The 18231-nt window shown below is 40.8% G+C and overlaps 1 protein-coding gene across 1 annotated transcript in view; it reads left to right on the forward strand.

Annotated features, from left to right (window-relative positions):
* LOC105809101 (chromosome unknown open reading frame, human C3orf33) overlaps nucleotides 1-4298 on the forward strand; it is an 18902-nt gene extending 14604 nt beyond the window's left edge. The window contains exons 4-5 of the mRNA XM_012642852.1: nucleotides 1388-1485; nucleotides 3897-4298. Coding sequence (XP_012498306.1) covers nucleotides 1388-1485; nucleotides 3897-4298 — 500 coding nt within the window. The remainder of the gene's footprint in view (nucleotides 1-1387; nucleotides 1486-3896) is intronic.
* The last annotated feature ends 13933 nt before the right edge of the window (nucleotides 4299-18231 follow it).

The following is an 18231-nucleotide window of genomic DNA, read 5'->3' on the forward strand; positions in this document are numbered from 1 at the left end:
TAAGCAATCCTCCCACTTCAGTGTCCCAAAGTGCTGGGATCATAGGCGTGAGCCACGGTGCCCAGCCTTATTGTTAGGTTTCAGTCTGAAACCTTTGGTTCTTGGCACGCTCATAGCCAAAGAATGAGCAGACATGCCGAAGTTAGGCAAGCACAAAAATGAGGTTTATTGAGGAGAGAAAGATAGGATTATAGGGCAACAGCACAATATAGGTTTACAGAGCATGGTACATATGCCATGGAAGACAACCAGACCCATTGTCACAGCAGGGCAGGCAAAAGGAAAGTCAAAGAGAGAGAACTTGGCTGTGGTCTGTGTCCTATTTTATAATATCCAGATAGAGACCTCCCTTGTGGTTCAGAGGTCACTATGGAACCACTTTGATTAGAGAGTTGGGAGGCACATGACCTGAGTCTTACTGCACATGTGGGTTCTAGGTCACTTTCCAGACTTTATGGTACCCATGTGGCTTGGCCTGTGGGCTAGAAAGTCCTCTGCATTCTTTTGCAGCTGGTGTGCCAAGTTCTGATTGGCAGATTCATAGAGTATTCCCTCCACCCCCCAGGCATGGAGAATCAGGGTTGGGCAGGACCAAGATGGGAGCAAGAGCACCCACTTTTGTCCCTATGAGATCTGGAATCCCTCGCTATCTACCTAACACTATGACTTAATCTTTTATTTTATTTTATTTTATTTATTTATTTATTTGAGACAGAGTCTCGCTCCCTACGAGATCTGGAATCCCTCGCTATCTACCTAACACTATGACTTAATCTTTTATTTTATTTATTTATTTTTTATTTTTTTTTTTTGAGACAGAGTCTCGCTCTGTTGCCCTGGCTAGAGTGAGTGCCGTGGCATTAGCCTAGCTCACAGCAACCTCAAACTCCTGAGCTCAAGCGATCCTACTGCCTCAGCCTCCCAAGTAGCTGGGACTACAGGCAGGTGCCACCATGCCCAGCTAATTTTTTCTATATATTTTTAGTTGTCCAGATAATTTCTTTCTAATTTTTTTAGTAGAGACGGGGTCTCGCTCTTGCTCAGGCTGGTCTCGAACTCCTGAGCTCAAACAATCCGCCCTCCTCGGCCTCCCAGAGTGCTAGGATTACAGGCGTGAGCCACCGCGCCCGGCCTGACTTAATCTTTTAAAAATCAGAATACAAAATTGTATCTAGACAGATTTCCAACCCTATTAAAAATGTATGTATGTGGGTGATTACTGAAAAGGGAATATAGAAAAATAAAATGGTTAAAATGTTACTATGACAGGATTAAGAGCAGTGTTTCTTATTTTTTAAAGTTCCTTATGTATAACAAACAAGAATAACCTGAAGAGAAGACCTCATATTAAAATGATTAGAATTTTAACTAATTTAATTCTTAAAAGTGTTACCAAAAACTCAGCACTTGGCAACAAGGCCTGATCAGAAGAATGAGGACAAGTGGTTTGAAGAGGAAGGAAAGAGACATTTTATTACTTTGCAGGCAAAGGGGGAAAAATGATAGACCTCCTTGTCTCAAAATCCAAATTTTCTGAACATTTGCAGAAATACGAGCTTTTAAAGGGTGGGTTCTCAGCTTCAGGCAATTACTGTTCAACTATAGTTGATGATTCTGATCCTCCCATCTCTCTGAAGACAATCCCATGACCTTGGCCTAGGACCTCCCTTTACCAGGTCTGGGCTGGGCCATCTCCTGTTGCACAAATAAACAAAAGACTTACCCTGCCCCTACCAACCACTGGCCTGAGGCAGGAATGTGGGCTTCAATTCTCAAAAAGGAATGGAAGATGTTTTAAAGAGACAGAAAATATTTTTGCCATTTTTTCCAGGCCATTCCCTCTGTTACAAAAGCATTTTGAATTATTAATAGAAAGCTTAATGAAATTCATTAATTTTTACATATCCAGATCATATTCAGTTCTTGCAAAATAAGAATTATTCAAAAGCAATCGGTGCAATCAATCATAGCTCACTGCAGCCTCCAACTCCTGGGCATAAGCAATCCTCCTACTTCAGTGTCTCAAAGTGTTAGGATTATAGGTGTGAGCCACTGTGCTTATGTTTAAAAGTAAGTTAATAATACAAAGTTATATAAAGCATCCCAAAACCCTTACAAAAATAAAATATTAGCTTCTTTTTTAAGTCAAAGAGTACAATTACCAAAAAAGGAGATGTATATGACGATAATAACGATATATTGATAAGGAAAACCCCCATCTGTTACTTGGCACAACAGCCACCTGAGACCCCCACTCCTCAGGGAAGACTATTACCTGGCCCATCGACTAATCTATTACCTGGCATATCAGCATAACACTAAATCTACTACCTGGCGCATCTGCATAATACTAAATCTATTATCTGACACATCAACTAACCTATTACCTGGCGGGCATTAACCACCTGACACCCTACTCCCCAGACGACCACAACTTAATAAAAGTGGGAAAAATCAGGTAGACGGGGCTCAGAATTTGGTGACAAGGCCCTTCTGAGCCCGCCGGCGAATAAACTGATTCTCCGATTCTCTGTGTGCCGCGGGGTTTGTCCTCAGGACCACTTGCTGTAACAATATTCTGAGTGTTTGCCATGTGCCAGACACTGAGCTAACTGCTATGCTTATGTTATTTCACTTATCCTCAGAACCACCCTAAGGAGTTACTGTTTTTATTCCCATTTACAGGAGGGAGGGACACTTAGGGAAGATAATTGTCTTGACCAGGGTAACCAATTGGAAGAGCCTGTGTTTGAGCCTAACTCTTCCTGGTTCCCAAGTCCACATTTCATCTTACATATCTTTAACTTATATTGCTTCCTAGGTGACCAAATTATGCTATATGCATATTGTGATCATTTACTTCCCCTATTTGAATTTTATTAATATGTGAGGTTGACTTTTAATTCTGATTTTGATTCAAAAGAATGAGCTTATAAAATTTCAAAGATTGAGAAAAATGTGATAAACCCTTTATGACTAACTCCTTATAATTATGTACCAAAATTACTAAATTTGAAGGAAAAAAATTTATTTTTAAATTTTTTATTTAATAAAATGTTTTAAAGATTACTTTGTTCCTCTAGATGGTCATAGAAAATGTCTCCTAGTTTAAACTTGGAGTTTTCACATTTTTAGAATTTAACTGTGAATTACTTATCTAATGAAGCTATTAAATTATTAATACTTTAAGATTAATTTTGTTAGATTAAAATCCCACAAGGACTGTGGAAATAGTTAAGCAGAATCTCCTTTATACTGTGAATCAGTGAGGGAAAAAAGTCCCTTTTATCTGGTTTCATTAGGAAGTGAAGTATTCGATGAGTGAAATTTCCTGAAGGATGAAGATTCAAGGGCCAGGACTATTTTTATGTTAATTATTTTGGTGGAAGTCTTTTAAAAATGTATTTACATTACAGTGCTGTCCTAAACACTGGAATTCTGAACTTAATTTAATAGTTGAGAGATGATTCAGTTCATTTTGTATTTGACTACTTTTTTAGTTTATATAGTTTCCCTTAGTTTCTTTTACTGTGGTCTCCTGTCTTTGGGCCTATCTTGTGTGCCTCACTCCCCCTACAAACAACCAACAAACCAAAAAAATGCTTTTTATACTTTATTGCTTCAAAGCTCCTTTGAGTTAAGAGAACAGTGAGTCTGTGGAGAATTCTATGTTATAAAAGAGTCAATTGACTTTGAGCAAGGGTCTCTTCTAGTAATAAAGTTCTTGGATTTAGCAAAAGCTGTTTTTAAGCTCTTGGGGACCTTTTTGTTTTAAATGTTTGGCTTTTCTCTGGAGGACCAATAGTGCTGCATGACTGATTTTAAGGCAAATAAGATGTTGTGGGTATAATAACAGTTTTCTTAAATAATTGGTTTGTGTTATTTTTTAATTCAAGGGAGGATATTTTAGCGCGAGTCTCAATGAAGAAATTTTGAGAAGAGGCCTTGGCAAAACTGTTCTTGTTAAAGGCCTTAATTATGATTCTAAAATCTATTGGACAATTCATAGAAACTTGCTTAAAGCTGAATTAACAGCCTTAAAAAAAAGAGAAGGAATATGGAAGGAAGAATCTGAAAAAGAAAACTATTTGGAAAAACTCAAAGATTCCTGGAGAGAAATATGGACAAAAGACAGTTATTTAAAAACAACTGGATCAGATCTCAACTTGAAAAAAGAAAGTTATTATGACAAACTTAGAAGGACTTATGAAATATGGAAAGACAACATGAATAACTACTCCTTAATACTGAAATTCAGAGAACTTATAAGTCGCATACACTTTCGTAGAAAAGAGTGAAATATCCAAGAGATCTAGAGGTGATCTGCTCTGAAGAGTAAAATATGTAAATATATGGACACTTTCATTGAGTCAAAATGGAAATTTCCCCAAATGATGAAAGTTGTAGTTTAATGGTATGTAAATATTAAAGAGATGATTATGATAAGTGTAATATCACAATTTAAATAAATTATAATTAATGTAATATGCTTTTAGGAAAATGAAGCATTCTATAAAAAGTTACCAAACTGAAGGATTTATATATGCATTGCTAATGTTTGAAGAGAAAGTTTAACTATTGGCCATTGTGTTACTTTGGTTATTTTGGGCAGCCATATTTGATTTTTGTTTAAAGAGAATATTCATTTATTTTTTCAGTTTTATCATCTTTCATTATTTATAATAAAGGAATTCTTTATACTTTATGTCTGAGGCTGTTTTCTCCCCGCTGTTTTCTAACTGCTTGTGAATTTGGGGCAGTGCTACAAGAGGAGGTCACTTAGTCCCTTCCTGGTAATAAAGAATGGCAAATTTCTACCTGTTGTTAGATGGGGATAATCCTGAGGACAAGAAACAATGTGCTGGGGATGGCAGCACAGAGGAGAGAAAGAACCGGGATGCCTAAGACATTGTAGAGCCCCCAAGGTAGGCAATACTTGAACTGCCCTGCTTCCCAATTTCTTGTTATGTAAGATAGTAAATTTTTTTATGTTTAAAGCCAATTTGAGTTGGTTCTAGAAGTTGACATACACACAAACTTGCAGCTAAAAGCATTCTGACAGCATAAGCTTCTTTTCACCAGGCCAGCAATAACCTACTAATGTCCACAAAGTCTACAGAAGTTTTTTTTTTTTTTTTTCATGATTTGTAATACTGAGAAAAGTCAGACCTATCATCTGGTTCAGATAGTTGACTCCTGTTAGAATCAGTAGTACAGACTGAGAAGTTTACTGCTGCTTCCTGACTCCTTAGAACATGGAAAATGGATTCTGCAACCTTTAGAAATTAAACAACATTCATTTTCAGTGAAGTCCCAAATATTCCAAAGATTTTTTGTGAATGTGCTTTTATACCATAACCTTTTTTTGGATGATGGGACGTTACATCTGGTTCTAACGCCTCAATGGCTTTTTTTGTTTTAAAGGGATGTTTTATTTTTATTTACAGAGAAATTAACTGAGTATATTTAAACTAGTTTTATAGCAAGCTCTTGAGCCTTTTTCTTTTCCAGCCTGGCATTGTGAATCACAGAATTTGGACCTAGGTCCTTGCCTCCCAGTGATGTCAGATCTTATAATAACTATCACTCTAATTAGTTCTGATGGCCTCTACCAGCTCAGCCAGATGTCTTTTCAGTCAAGCCGTGACAAAGTGAGACTGGTGCAGGTCTTCCTGTGGCCCAGTCTAACCTTCCACTTGTGTAGTAGGGAACCTTGATTTTATGGACAAGGTGAGCAAGAAAAAATAAAGATTAGGATTCCTGTCATGTACAGTCACGATTTGCTGAGTATTCTTGTTCTCCACGTAGGTAGTGGCAATAAGTAGGTAGTGGCAGTATTAATACCTGCTTAATGTGGCCATGTGGTCTCTGGGTGGAGAAATCCTATTGGCCAACAACTTTCTTCTGGGCCAACATCTGCTTTTTCGGCTTGTCTCCGGTTAGTGTTATAGACAAGCTTGTTTGATGGCCCAAGAGCAAGGTGAACTAGGTAACTGTAGAAAAGCTAGATCTTTGTCACTGTAGATGGTTCTAACAAGGCTATCTGAAACAGTAAAAAGTCCGTTTTAGGCTGGATTCCTGACTAAAACCCAGCTTCTTTGCCTTTCTCACATAGAGAGTTTACTACTTCTTGCTCTTGTTGGGGCTCAGAACACAACACCCCAAAATATGGCATACTGAGTATTTGAAGCTGAAGGAAATTGAGAAACCCTCAGAAACAGGAAGGTCACTCTGATCTTCTCTTGCCTTTCTTCTCTGAAGCAGGCCATAAAAGAACTCTCTCTCCTGTCTCCCCTCAAAAGACCCTCATTCCACGGGGGTCCTGCCCTATATCTGGAGGTCAAGAAGAATCTGAACAAACAGGCTTTACTAAGTTCCCCCCAGTTTATTACCATCAGATCATATACCTTTTGTCCACCAATCATATTTCTGCATGACTGTCTATAAAAATCCAGTTTTCTCTGGATCTTTGGGCCTTCATTTTTGACAGTTCTCATGCTATATAAAACCTATATTAAATAAATTTGTTATGCTTTTTCTCTTGTTAATCTGTCTTTAATGGTGAGTGTCAGCCATGAACCTTATGATGGGCAAGGAAAAGATATTACTTTTTCTCTCCTACAGTCCCCTGTCTTCAAAACAACAGAGTTGACAGGCACACTTTTTGCCTTTTCTTTTGGTATCTTGGGTACCTAGACCCCCTTCATTTTTTTTTTTTTTGAGACAGAGTCTCACTCTGTTGCCTGGGCTACAATGCCGTGGTGTCAACCTAGCTCACAGCAACCTCAAACTCCTGGGCTCAAGTGATCCTCCTGCCTCAGCCTCCCGGGTAGCTGGGACTACAGGCATGCACCACAATGCCCGGCTAATTTTTTCTATATAGTTTCAGTTGTTCAGCTAATTTCTTTCTATTTTTAGTAGAGATGGGGTCTCGCTTTTGCTCAGGCTGGTCTCGAACTCCTGAGCTCAAACGATCCACCCGCCTTGGCCTCCCAGAGTGTTAGGATTATAGGCGTGAGCCACCGTGACCAGCCTCATTTTTAAATATATTTCTGTCAAACGAACTTAGTTCTCACTTTATTTCTAAAGGATTGGATTTTTTGGCCCTTTTCAATCAATTTTCTTTTTGATTCACATTTTCTTTTCTGGGGTTTATTTTTCATTTTCCAATCACACTTTGTATATAAGAAATGTTGACAGCAACATTAGCTTTTTTTTTTTTAATCTTCCTCAATGAGGGTCCAAACATCAGCTTTATCATAATTAATGGTGAACAAAACTTGGGAGAGAATGAAAACTGCCCATGCATGTGATCCAGCATTGACATCATTTGGCTGCTAAAAGGGTATTCTAGCAACACCCAGAGAGGGATAACAAATCAAGGTCTCCTTGCATTCTGTTGTCTGTTGTCTTGACATTTCTGTTGGCTTCATCCATGAGGCAAGTGTCCAAATGCCAGCTCTTCTCTAGCACATTTGGTTGCAGTTACTGTCCCATGAGAGCTCATTAGGAGCTCCCTATGATAGTCCCCTGGCTTGGGAGAGTCTCACCTCTTTCTCTTCTCACCTGCTGAACTCTGGAGACAGTCTAGTCCATAGTCCCTATCTCTTGGATCCTCACTATCTGGGATGGCAAGGACACATGAGTTTGCTCGTGCAAGATGATTGGGCTTAATCACTCCATCATTGGGAGGGTAGTAGCCGTCTTATTAACAAGTCTGCTTAAGTCTTGCCACTTTCCATGGTATCAGTTTGTGTAGTTTTACGCTAAATAATGAGAATGTCAACTCTCCTCCACATACTTCCCCTCTCTAGCTTCATTCTTCTTATCATGCCTCTTTTTCCCTGTCTGAGGAAAATGAAGTGCTAGCAGGTCCAGTGGTTTAGCAAATTTCGGAAAAGAAACAATCACTATTTTCCAGTGTAGTGGGATAGAGGGCACCCTTAGTCTTGTAGAAAGGGAAATGAAGTGCTAATGTCAAATCTTTTCCTCCCCCATGTAAATGGGAGAGGGAAAGGATAGTTACTGCGCCACAAACTCTAACTTTCCCACTTCTTACTCTCAGACCTCTTATATCTGGTGCTCGTGAAACCTAAATCAGCTTGACTTTTCCCATTACTGGGAAAGCCTGGTGAGTCTACTGCCTGAAATGCCGTCTTCTTAAAACTGGGCTCAGGGAAAATCGGTGCTGCTGTCTGTTATTCCTGCTCCATCTGGTAACTCCTTGAGTTTAGTAAAGATCCCGGTCAATATCTCATACCAACCCAGTACACTTGCAAACCTGCTTTAAGAGAATTAACTGCATCCGAGGCAGGCAGATGATGTGCCAAGAATTTTATCCTCTTCTGAATTTACACAGCATCATTTGGTTCCTCAACAAAGTAAGGGCTGTGTCTTTGAGATATGAGTTCCTCCCTGGGGTAACCAAAGTTCATGTGCTATCAAGGGGCATATTGTTGACACAGTCTGTTCCAGATCCAATGGTTATTAATATATACTGGATGCCACTGACAGTGGTTTTTCATAAAAAGACTTAACGTGGTTCAGGAAACCAAGAAACAGCAGCATTTCAGAAGTTCAGGGCACAAGGAGAATCATTATTGTTTAGCTGCCATTGAAACGAATGGTGAATATTCTAAGGGAGCAGCCACCGCTGCTGACGAGGAGATGGTTTCCTGGCTGTTTTTGTTTGGAGCTTCTCCAATGCCACTACCAAGGCAGCTGTTTCAATGAAGGCAAATCACAGGGAGAAAGTGATGCAAACTTATGAAAAGAATGAAGAAAATGAAAACTCAAGATTAAAAATTAAAATGGTTAAGAACAGAAATTTTAAAATAAAATTGTAAAAAAAAGCTTTAAAAATGAAGGAACTGTACTTCTTTTTCAAAATGGCAATTCGAACGCATTCATTTAACTTGTATTTCTCCCATTAAAATTACATCAAAATATCAAATAAATATTAAGATTAAAAGATAGTATGAATGATGGAAAACAGGAAGGTGCCATTAATTAGCTAGATATTTTAAAGTTTTACAAACTATGATGAGGTGGAATTGGACTGAGATACTGATGACTCTAGAGTTCAGTATTGTTCTTCAGGAAAGAAGGTGGGACTGTCCAGGAAGCAAGTGGGTAGTTCCAAAAAGTCCATCCCCTTGTTTGGGATCTCCTGGGTGATATGAATTCCTTTTGGTCAGGACCAGAGGTAGTTCCTCATAATCTGGTAGCCTAAGGTCAAATGCCAATGAATCCAATATATTAACAGAATGTGGAGGGAAAATAGGATGTTAGTAATTCATAGCTTTGTCGTATCCTGCTGGAGGGGAATAACGATAAGTCCTGGTCCCGGCAGTATGTGTGCCTTGGTCAGTCAATCTGGGTCCCCCAGTTCTGTCCTCTGGAATATTACCCATACCTTCCCAGCCTCTTCAATAGAGGAATTGGGGCAGTTCCACGCTTTGAGAGCTGGACAATTTTAGAAGCCTCTTTCTGTTGATGTAGGTTGAAGAAGCCTGGGGATGGTTATAGGGTAGAACAATCACAGTCCTTTTTTCTTCCAGAGATTAACTCTCTTATGGTTTGAGATCTACCAATTTACTGGGTAGGATGTGTGCCTTTGGGGTCCTGCTAACCTCACTTGGTTCTGTTGTGAGCACTACTGCTTTGCTTCTTTTTAATTTTTAACGGGTACATTGGAACATTGTTTTGCAACTACAGGCTATGATTCGTTAGTGAGATGTGAAATCAATTTAATGGGTTGCCACCAGCAATTAAAAGAGAAGAAGATGAAGGAACGGAACAGAATAGAATATATTAGAGTGTATTGCACATAACAAAAATAAATATTGTTTCATTAATTTTTGTTATAAATATGTTTGAATGTGTATACTGGCTTGCAATGCAAAAGTATCGTATTATGGATTACTGAAAATCACAGAAGATCTTATTTTCCAGCATACTCATCTGAAGAAACCTAATGAGTAGGTTTCTATAACTAAAGTGAGAACAATGAGTAATTAACACAGAAATGAGATTTAAAAAAATTGAGGCATTGGGATTATTCTGTTTTCTGTTGTTTTGGTTATTGAAACATAGCTCATACTTTATTTCTGTGTAACTAGCAATGAAATTGAGTAATTAGCGCCCTCTTCTGTTCTGCGGCACTGTATGCATATGGTTTAGCACTTGTCACATATTGTAATTATTTATTTACCTGTCTCTTTTCTCTAGTCCGAGACCCTGTAATTCAAACCATACTCATGAAATTTGGATCATTTCTGCTCCCTCCATAGCATTTAGCCAAGTTTTTTGCCCATATAGGGAACCCTATAAATATTTATTAAATAGATGAATGAAAAAAGAGTGGACCATCAAAGTGTTGCCTTCTCATTTTGACCAGAACCTATCTTTTCAGTCTAATTTCCCCCCACGCATCCTACGATCCTACACCATGAATATTAAGTTGCCTTAAATGAGCTGTAAAAACATGTAAGCTTGTCAAGTTTAAAAATGACATTGGCGGGGGGCGGGGGGCCGGGCCGTTGGCTCAGGCCTTGTAATCCTAGCACTCTGAGAGGCCCAGGAGGAAGGATCCCTTGAGCTCAGGAGACCAGCTTGAGAAAGAGCGAGATCCATCCCTACTAAAAATAGGAAAATTAGCTGGGCGTCATGGTGCTCACCTCTAGTCCCAGCTACACAGGAGGCTAAGGCAGGAGGATCGCTTGAGCCCGGAGTTTGAGGTTGCAGTGGGCTATGATGATGCCACTGCACTCTAGCCAGGGCGACAGCGTGAGACTGTCTGAAAATAAATAAATAAATAAAATGACATTTATTTTGGACAAATCAAGCTTATTAAATATATATTTAGTTTAAACAAATAAATGAAACAAAAACTAACATGATTTATGGGGAATTTTTCCTTTTACTGTTTGTGTGGAAAAATCTAACCATTTGTTTTCTGGTTAAAAAAAAGCAGGTATTACTTACTAACTACTAATTATTAATTACTTACTAATGTCAGACAGAGTGCACATCCCATTGGAATTCCAAATAGTAGGGAAATAGAAGACTTTTTCCTTGTGGTGAAAATTGCCTTTTTTTTCGTCTTTCAAAGCTTTAGAATTTACATTCTGTTTCACCAGTTTCTTTCTTCATTTTTTTCTTCTATAATATAGTATGCTTGTCTTTCTTAACTTTTGTTCAATGTCTATAAAAATGATTGTTTTATTAGATGACTGGTCCACAACTGGATAGATTATGAAGATATATTTTTCTTTTAATTATATTATTGGATTCTGCCGAAATTTTTAATGGTGGTATTGGAGGGGGAACCCAGAATATTATATAATGTAGTCTCAAAGTTTCACTATTATTTCCTACCCTAAAAAAAGTACTTCAATTAAACGCTTGTCCATGAGCAAGTTCTGACCCTCCTGAAAGTTGCAGATACTGGCTCTGTGGGAGGTCTTTCTGGAAACAAAACACACTGAGTTGAGTTGTGAAGCTCTTAGGAGGAAGGAAAAGGGGCTATGTACTTCTCTGAAGCTATTGTTTCCTCTAAAACAGTTCATTCTCCCTCCCTTGCCCACTGCAGGAGAAAATACAATGGAACAAGTTGAAAAAAAAAAAATAGAGAACGGGAAAAACTCACTTTAATTAGCATATTATACTTTCTGCCTTTTGAAAAGCATTCTATAGTGGGAACTAAAATCTCCTGAAAAATATAACTGGGGTTAAGAAACTCTTAGTTGAATTGATGAACTTAGGTATAACTCTGCTATTTAACCTTCATCCAGAATTCACAGGATGAAGTATTTTGCCAAGGGTATTAAAATAGGGAACCTAGAGTTTAGAATTCTGATATCTAGTCCAGACTCATTCCTGAGCTTGAAAATTTGACCTATATTTTCTCCTTATTTATAAGGGGAAGTGCATTTGCTCATAATATTTTTTTGACATTTCCATATAAAAGGGGAAAACTTTAAAAATTATATAGGCTTATAATAGAAAAAATATAAATAGCTCATTTAAAAATAAATCATTTAAAAATGAGATAGTCTGTTGGTAAGGAGTAAAGAATCACAGCTTAGCCTTAAAAAATTATTTTCCAGCCAGGCACAGTAGCGCATGCGTAGTCCCAGCTACTTGGGGGGCTGAGGCAGGAGGGGATCCCTTGAGTTCAGGAGTTCAAATCTAGCCTGGACATCCTAGAGAGACCCCCATCTCAAAAACAAAACAAAACAAAACCAAAATATATATGTAGTTTATTTTCCTTTGTACACCAAGTAGGTTTCAATATGTAGACTTTGTTAGTGTTCAAAACCTTCCAATAGGTTGCCAATAATACAGTAAAAATAGTTGACACTTTTGAGAGCTCGTTTTATACCAGGCATTTTGCTAAGGGCTTCACATGCATTGGTCTTTTGTAATTTCGTTACTTTGGAGGCATGCATTTTTATAAGTAACCAAGACCATATATAGCATTGCAAAAATGTGTTAATTTACGAATTTAAGTATTTCAGTGAATTCCCCACGTTCATGGATAAAGTTGCCAAAATATTAATGATTGTTGAAACAGGGTGAATAATACATCTGTCTTTATTGGACTATTCTACTTTTGTGTGTATATAAAAACTTCCATGATAAAAAGTGAAAAACACAAAACAACTCTTTGGATCCAGCTATCTGCTTATGTTTCTTTCTCCCTATCTCTAGCTCAGCATGACAGTTGGCCACATGTGGACACATGCCTTTCCAGCTGGGAAGGGAAGATTGGTGGTACTTCCATTTGGCCATTATTCCCTCTCCCCTAGTCCTTCCTGACAGACTCAGGAAATTTCTCTCTGATCTCATTTTTTTTATCTCTGTCATACACATATGAATCTGTACAAAGGTGCTTAATCTTTCTTTGGTGGCAGAGTTAGGAGGGGGCACTGTAGGGAATACCTGTTCTTTTTATCTGCCAGAATCCCTCCCTTACCTTCATTTGGTAAGAGCAGCTCCCTTCCTGTGGGGAACAAATCCCCCCTGACTCCAAGTAGTTCTTTGGGGGCTGCTACCCAGAGTACCCCACCTCCCTGGCCTTATGGGTGCATGTGTAATCAGGTCTGGCCACACTCTACTTATTGCTGACCACAGTAACTGATGGACACATAACCTGAGTCAGGTCAGTTAGAATCCTTTCCTACAATCTTATTTACAGATAATAAAAGCAAGAAAGCCTCTCTTTCCCCTGGGATCATCAGCTGAGATGACTGAAGCTTGGAGCTGTCCCTGGTCATGCTCTCCCTACTCCTGCAAGCCTGCATAGGAAGCTCATTTGTAATAGGGGGGAAAAGCAAAGAGAGGAGGAGTAGGGGCAAAAGTGAGAGTAAGTGAGAGGGTGACAAAAATTCTTTGCTTGGCCAAAACCTTAGTCAGGTTTCTAAACCTTCTTCTAGGCCATCCGGGTGTACTTTCTTGTAAAAGTCAGTTTTAGCAAAGAGCTCTGCTATGTCAGTTTAGCAAGAACCACCTCCCGTATCTGATCAGATTCCTCTCAGTCCTCCACCATCCCCCAGGTGATGTCTGATCATCCTGGCCTATATTCAGCAAGAATCCTGTTAGTTCGGTTTAGCCAGAGTTCCCCTTATCCCTGATGTTTCTTCTTAGTAATTTTCCATCCACTGACTCCCACACTGCTCCTTGGCTATAAATTCCTACTTGCCCATGCTGTGTTCGGAGTTGAGTCCAATCTCTCTCCCCCACTGCATGACCCCGTTGCTGTCGTCCCTATATCTATCTCAGTGGTCCTAAATAAAGTCTTCCTTACCATGCTTTACCACGTGTCAGTGAATAATTTTTTCTTTAATGAGAGAAATGATTCTGAATTGTTGAACGCCGTCATTCCTGACGTCCTTATCCTTTCCACTATCTTAAGGTGGGAGTCAATACATTGGCTTTTTTCCTCAAGCTAGTTTGATTTCATTTTTTATCACTTGTACCTGAAAGCCTTGATTGATACAGAGAGTAAGGCCCTAAGGATAGGTACTGCTCTCTACTTCTATGTTGTCACTAAGCCCAGAAAATCCCTGCCAACCCCATGCTGCCAGCTTCCTTAGGATATTCTTATTGCAGGAGAATTTTAAACTGAAAGGTGAGTGAGGAGTGCTGTCTATATTCCAGCTAAGACTTATCACCTAGAGCAGTGCCTCCTGGTACCTGGCAAGTACTCAAGAAATATGTGTGGAAAGAGGAATGACTGCTCTTTGATAAACTCTTTGGTCAATGGTGCATTGATTAAAATAGAGATATTCTCCTTCACTCTCTTGTTCACGGATATAACTCAAGATTATTGCTGGTTACATTTGAGTATCTTAAATATGGATATTTTTGCAACTGAAACACCATTTTTGCAAAGCTAGAAAAATCTTTTTCCAGCACACAGACTCCCCATGCAGTTTTCTAAGAAATCCTCTATGATATGAAGCACATCGGGCTCACCACAAAGCACATCAATCATTTTACCATGTATCAGGCACCTCTTACAGGATTTTCTGTGATCCTGGTGTCAGTGCACATTCTGTATCAAGGCAGAGATAATATGTAGAAATCTGGCAGCTATTTAGAGGGGAGGCTGGGTAGTGATGTGCCAGTATAATTAATGAGAATCATGGCTCAGGAAGTGAGGAGGGTGGGGGTTGGGAAGGATATCTTTCACCCGTCGATGGCATTTAAGAAAAATCAGTGCCTTTTTAGCACTTTTAATGCTGGGAGGACATTAAGTCAAAGGACCGCAGTAAAGGGCTTTTTGTAACTACTGTACTGATGGAGGTCCCAGTGCATGGGGAAGAAGGGGGATTCAACCCCAGTCTTTTCAGTAGGGCTGATTTCAACCTTGAATTGAGCTACCAGCAGGAGTCCCTTACACTTGAGAAGTGACAAATATTTACTAAAAGATCCATAGCTTGCATGACCAAGAAACCATCCGGAAAAGGAAGTTTACTACCATACAGGACATTTGTTTTTTTCTGTCCAAAGAAGTTTTAATGTAGATCTCATTTTCTTAAATTTCCCTTTAACCACTGAAAAAGCAGGGCTGTGGTGGGGTATTATTTGTTTTGTTTTTCTGTTGATTCTTTAGTAACCATGGAGGGGTTTGTGTAACCTAGAGAGGCTGTTTATTACCCACTGTCTAATCCCTTTATTATTATTCCCTCTGATTGTCACTAGCAGGGAAAAATGGTTCTGTCCTGCTTCCAAAAATTCAACAATATAACAACAATATTGTCTTATTTTTAGTCATTTATTTTTCTCCAATTAATGATGTTAAAAAAAAAGACTTGGAGAGAAAAGCTACATTAAAATATTATGGATATATACATATGTCCTAAACATTTAAGAACATGCTTAATTATGATTCATGCCAACTTCAGAATCATTACCTTTGGGAAGGGGTGTGGGTGGGAAGAGCCAGGAGACGGGGTTTTAGCTGTAACTACAATATTTTGTTTAAAAAAGAAGGGTGGGGGAACAGGACTATTAGGCAGTGTCTGTCCTATTTTTGATAGGTTTGAAATATTGCACAATTAAAAAATCTAAAAGTTCACAAAATTATGGACCGTTGATTAAAGCTATCAAAATAAAGAATGCATACAAACAAGTGCTCTCCTTATAAACTTTGTGTCTGGATTTATTTTAACACGCGCGCCTGCATTTTTTCAGACTCAGAGAGACAAACAGGAGGTTGGGGAGTGGATAACTGTGGTTGACGAAGGATTATCTTGGTATCTTTTTTTTCTCTTTTTGGCTTTCCTATTCACCATCGAGATTACTAGCAAAACAAATCCCAAAAAGCACATGTCTACAAAACAAAAGCATTTTGGAGGCAGAAGTTTATTTACTTAATTTCTTGTAACTTGGGAATTTGTGCACTGGCATGTAATTTAAAAAAAGGAAATTTGGGGAAGTTTCTATAGAGCCAAAGGACCTTATATATTTTTTCCAAATTGATTTCTTCCTGGTACTGTTGGCAAGAATAAATTCAAGTCACTCTTCTGGCGGCTTTTTTTCTGAGAGTCCAGGATTGCTTTCAGGATAAAGTTTCTTCTTGCCCATGGTGCTTTGCTGTGACATTGTGATTGCCTCCGTTGAACTGAATAATACAAATGGGTTGTTTCTATGGTATCGGCTAAGTGGGATGAAAAGGTGAAACCCTAGATCTTGAGCGGAGAGGTCACGGTGCTACCACCACCCACAATAACTGTCCGTCAAAGCTGACCGACAGCCAGACCCTGCTCTCCAATCTCAGGCACTCATTTGTAACTTCCTGAGCAAATTCACGCATGAAAAAAGAAAATGACTTTGGTTTATGTTGTCACTAAGCCCAGAAAATCCCTGCCAACCCCATGCTGCCAGCTTTCCTAGGACATTCTTATTGGAGGAGAATTTTAAACTGAAAGGTGAGCGAGGAGCAGCGTCCCCACTCCCTCCCAGCCAGGCTTTGAACTAACAATAGGGCAGGTTGAATGAAGGCTGATAAATGCAAATCCTGGAATCCCGAAGCCGGATCACACCGCGGCTGCCTAGGCCAGCGGCTGTTCCAGCATCTGCCCCAAGATGATCACTCATCACCTCAGTGCGTTCAGTAGATTTCATCTTCTCATCAACGTTTGAGTGCCTGCTCTGTGCGAGCTTTCCCCCGCCACCGCTGTGCTCTTATGGCGGGTTGCCCGCTGGAGTCAACCAGCCACTAAACCAATCTAATTGAATAATCGACCTGTTTAATGCCAAGGAGTAGTATTTGGAAGAGACTGAGGGTAAATAAAAGCAAAATGTTATCACTTACACTTCCTCTTCCTCAATTTTAGTTACACTTTACACCCAGCAGATCTCTTCAATTTAACAGCAGTGACAGACACTATTTTCTTAGAATGGTAAAAAAAAAGGGGGGGGGGAGGGCAGACGAGCTGGGTGGCTCCGAATTTTCGTTTAGATGCGGCTCTAACACTTTTTACTTTGGTGCAAGCTGCACACAGTTCCCATTTGTGCCCTTCACTTCCAACTTTGTTTCGCCAACTCCTTTATTCTCCCACCACCGAGGAGGCCCTCCGTACTATAGCCCCAAACTATCAAGGGGTATCCCTGGGTTTGGGACCCTTTGAAAGTTGCTGGGGGCGGGGAGAGGGACTTTATTCCCGGTGCTTCTGGCCCTTGCCTACTGGGGGGCCTCGCAGGAGGGTGCAGGCCGAGGGTTCCAGGTGCAGCCCTTGGCCCCGCGCAGCTATCCCGCTGGGACCAGTGGAGGCAGCGGGCGCTCCAGTCCACTCTCCGCAGCTCCAGTTCCTGATTTCCCCGGGAGCTGCGGGGCGGGGAGGCAGGGGGCTCCAGTGCGAGCGTGAGGATTTGAATGAGAAAGCAGGTTGTGGCGGCGGCGCCCTGCTCTTCCCAGCTCCTCTCGGGGTTTCTCCAGGCTGGTGGGGAGAAGTGCCCTCCCGGGGGGCTTTTCTGGCCCCTGGCGGGGCTTTGGAGTTGGGGTCACTGGGCCCAATAACTCATCACCACAGCACTTTGGAGGTTGCTCCTGTGCCAAGGATTCCGGGGAGTCCTTCATCTGCCGAACACTCAAAGCTGAAGAGGTCAGTGCTTTTTGGGGAAGGAAGGGACCCGGGAAAGAAGGGGGTGTGCAGGAAAAGGAGGACTGGGACACCAGCCCAGTGAGCGAGTGAGCAGGTGGCCCGAGTTCCTCTCTCGGCAGTCCGGGCTGGGACACGCTTCCTTAGGACTGTGTGAGTGTCGTGTGTGGGGACCCTCCAAACCCCCGTGCGGGGCACTGACCACAGCTGCTCTTGGGGGTCCCATAATTCGGAGGGATGTGGGTGTATACGCCTGTACAAGAATTTAACTCTCGGGTCCCTTGTGGTGGTGGGGGTGGGTTTGCCCGGGTGGAGCGTCAGGCATCGCTGCAGGATGCTTGGCCCCTTCGAGGGGTCCCGGGACCGCTCTCGGGCCGCCTGACGCGGCCGGGAGAGCAGGTCCGCGTTTCGCAGCGAGGGGAGTGCGGTGTCCGTTACACTCGGGGAGTTTCGCGGCTCTTCCTGCGCCCGGCGACCCCGCTCAGGACCTTCTCGGAGAAGACTTGGTGTGCTCAGCGCGAGGAGGATTTACTCCATTGCCCTCTTCTGGGATAAACGAAGGGCACCCAAGCGACGCGGGGCGCTGAAGGCGAGCCCCGGCCGCGGGGCGGCGCGCTCT

The sequence above is a fragment of the Propithecus coquereli genome, unplaced genomic scaffold (genome assembly GCF_000956105.1).
Source record: "Propithecus coquereli isolate 6110/MARCELLA unplaced genomic scaffold, Pcoq_1.0 Scaffold19, whole genome shotgun sequence".
NCBI lineage: Eukaryota > Metazoa > Chordata > Mammalia > Primates > Indriidae > Propithecus > Propithecus coquereli.